Here is a 3,110-nt window from a genome sequence, read left to right as displayed (position 1 = left end):
TTCTCCTTGTTACATTTAACACAGACATCTGGTATATTTGGATTAAAATGGTGCAACTTTGCCGGTGTAATATCAATTCTATGAAGCCATTTGTATTGCAGTAGTCTGAATCTGGTGTTGATTGTTTGGGTTGGACATTTAAAACAGATTTCCTCCCATTCTTCAACCGATATATCAGTTTTCAGAGTTTCTCCAGGCATGACGATTTGAATGAGAGTTCTCCTTCGATCCACTTGGTAATAGATGGTAAAACTTGGACAAACGACCACTTTTAAACAGATTCTGGACAGTGAGGTTTTCAATTGAAGAAAGTGCAGGTTCCAAACATGAGCCACTGGTGGTCACAACATAATTTCTCAGTTGCAGGTATTTGTAAAAATGTTTTCTAGGAATGTGATATTCATCCAATAATTGTTCAAATGACATCAAAATACCCTCACGGTATAAATTTCCAACCATACTTAAATCATTAATTTATTAAAATAACTTTGACTTTTAATAACTTTTTATAACTAAACTATTGTTACGCACTGAGCGCCATCTTTTGGCCTCTTCAATTAAAGCAACTTCAATCCCCGAGGAAGATTAATAGCCTCTGGCCAGCAAACAATTAAAACAATAATTACAAAATCAAACAAGCTAACGAAGAACAAAATTAACAGCAAAAAGTTACAGATATTATTGGATGTTATTTTACTCTTTATTTCAAATACATTAGAAAAATGTACCCCTCGAAGCATTTATTAAAAACCGTTTTTGCTTTGACATTATTGAAACAAAATATTTTTACACGGATCAATATAAATTGCAATGTAAAAATAAACAAGAGAAAATGTTGCTGTATATTTCGACAGGCCATCAGAGTTTTTAAATAACTGAATGCTACCAATCAACCTTTTACGTATAACGTAACATGTTCTATGTATTATTGTCTTATTATTAACGTTGTGATTCAGACGGGCATCTATCCAAACCAGTGAGGTCATCTCTCCGAAAATAAATTCCTTCTGGTGTGTTCAGCTATGGAGCTATGACTCCATCATTTGAGCAGTTTGTTGCTGTTGAGTTGTCATGAAGTTGATTTTTGCTTGACTTTTTGACTGAGAAGTTGAACCGAAGTGTCACCGCATCCTCCTAATGTTCGTAGGCGGCAGTGTTCATTGTTTTCCAGGGACCTTGCTACATTTGCTTGTCTCTTCAGACACAAACACACGTGGCTTTTGACTCATTTCTGTTCTGTTTTAAGTCTGGCACCAATCATGCAGCTTAACCCTCATGTCCTAAACAAGGAAGCAAGAGACGGTGGGATCATGTCATCATATTTATTTCACAAAACCAAAGTAAAAAGTTTATTAAGAAAACATCCCACACGTTTAGTTAGTTTCCGATGACGCCCCTCACATAAGACCACCCCTCCACACCCACACCCACACCCCATCCCCCGCCTGGCTGCCTGCCGCTCCACGCTACATCATCACTCCACTCCTCAGTTTGGCAACATTGGAGACATGAGAACAAGACAGGCAGCCAGGCTATTGTCTAACACTCCAGTGGTAAAAGTTGACCCTCATGGCCGCTCAGAGGAGCCCCGGAGCAGCTTTTTCTTAGCAAAAACAAAGATTCAAACAGTGTGATAAAGAAAGAAAGTGCTTCTTTTCGATGTGGCATCTCAGCATGGTTGTGCTCAAGGTGTGGCGTCGCCTTTCCTCTCCTGCTCGATGGCTGAAAAGAAGAAACGTGGGTGAATAATGTGGAGGAATGAGGCGTCAGACAAATGATTTTCCTCAAGCACGTGGTCCGTGGGCAACACGTGGTGGCGAAAAGGGCGGCGCTGCCTGAAAGCTGTGAAGCAAACACTCACTCTCTTTGGTCGGCAGAGGATTTTTCTCCTTTGTCTCTGTCTTCTTTAGCTTTGTCTTGTCGAAACGAGAGATCTCGGTCATGTCAGGCTTGTCAGACATCTTGGCTGTGAAAGATTCAGATCATAGCGGTGAACGTCTGACCTTTCGAGTTCATGATGAATTGCTTACATAAGGACATAAGGCAAATAATAATTCAATTTCAAATTCAAGTTGATATGATGCCCTGCACAAGCTGCATTGGAAGGGAGTGGCCATGACACGTGCCCACACTTGCCCACACCAGTGGTGTCTCTCTCACACCTCGCCTCCTCCGGAGCTATGTAGCTTACATCTGCCTGGTTTCCATGTTTGTTCCTTTGTCTCCTTCCTGTTTGCTTTGTTCTCCCTCCTCACATCCTCCGGCACCTCACTGCGTCCTCCCCACTGCAGTCTGACCGAACCTCAGGGCTGATGGATCCTTCTGACTCCGTCACGCCTGTTTTCTCCGCCACTCACTGCTGTCATGACCTGACATCACGTTTGACTGAAAAATAATCCCCCTCTATCCCAGTGGTGATACTTCAGTTTCATCCAGAATCGTACAAAATGGCTGCAAGGATGCCAAACTAGATATCAGAGTCATATTTGGTCATCATCAAAATTGACACTCATCTTAGATTTCCATTTCTAAATCAACAGTCAGATTTTAAAGATGTTTTTTTCTCTATTTAACCAGCTTTTCTATTTACCAGCATGCAGCCCCCTCAGCATCCAGCCACACCCCAAATCCTTTGTCTGCCTCCCACACTTGGATACAGCACTCAGTAACAACAGCCAGCAGAGGAGAATAAAAGCATGTGGAGGAAAATGGATTTGCATTGTCCTCACCGATATTCCTGGATTAAATCCACAGACCAGTGATGGCGATGCTGAGAGTGCGAAGAGGGAGGCTGAGTGTGTCTGCCGGTGTGCACGCCGCCTGCATCCAGGGTGGGTTTAAGAGGGAGGGAGGGAGGGCTACAGTGGAGCGAGGGAGAGAGGGAGCATGACTGAGAGCTTAGTCAGCCTTCTGTCTCGCCATTAATATTAAAATGCTGGAGGGAACCGAACCCTAGTAGGGAACAGCTGCGGCGATAACATCAAGATCTTGATATAGATTATTGGGAATATACTAGCAGGACAGAGTTTAGGAGATGATGTGGCTCTTAAAAAAACAGCTGTATCATTGATGTTTTGTTATTTTGTCAGCTAAGCAGGTTGCTCTCTGAG

At 42.5% G+C, this 3,110-nt stretch overlaps 1 protein-coding gene across 1 annotated transcript; it reads right to left on the bottom strand.

Moving 5' to 3' along the window:
* Positions 1 to 1,404: 1,404 nt before the first annotated feature.
* tmsb2 (thymosin beta 2) lies at positions 1,405 to 2,857 on the bottom strand. Its single transcript, XM_053879016.1, has 3 exons — positions 2,730 to 2,857; positions 1,862 to 1,966; positions 1,405 to 1,722 (listed from the first exon to the last, which is right to left on the bottom strand). The coding sequence occupies exons 2-3, from the start codon at positions 1,959 to 1,961 to the stop codon at positions 1,685 to 1,687; spliced, it is 138 nt and encodes a 45-aa protein (XP_053734991.1). The 5' UTR covers positions 1,962 to 1,966; positions 2,730 to 2,857; the 3' UTR covers positions 1,405 to 1,684.
* Between the last annotated feature and the right edge of the window lie 253 nt (positions 2,858 to 3,110).

Source organism: Synchiropus splendidus, chromosome 11, assembly GCF_027744825.2.
Source record: "Synchiropus splendidus isolate RoL2022-P1 chromosome 11, RoL_Sspl_1.0, whole genome shotgun sequence".
In the NCBI taxonomy this organism is placed as follows: Eukaryota; Metazoa; Chordata; class Actinopteri; order Syngnathiformes; family Callionymidae; genus Synchiropus; species Synchiropus splendidus.
This window is presented reverse-complemented; position numbering and strand designations above follow the sequence as displayed.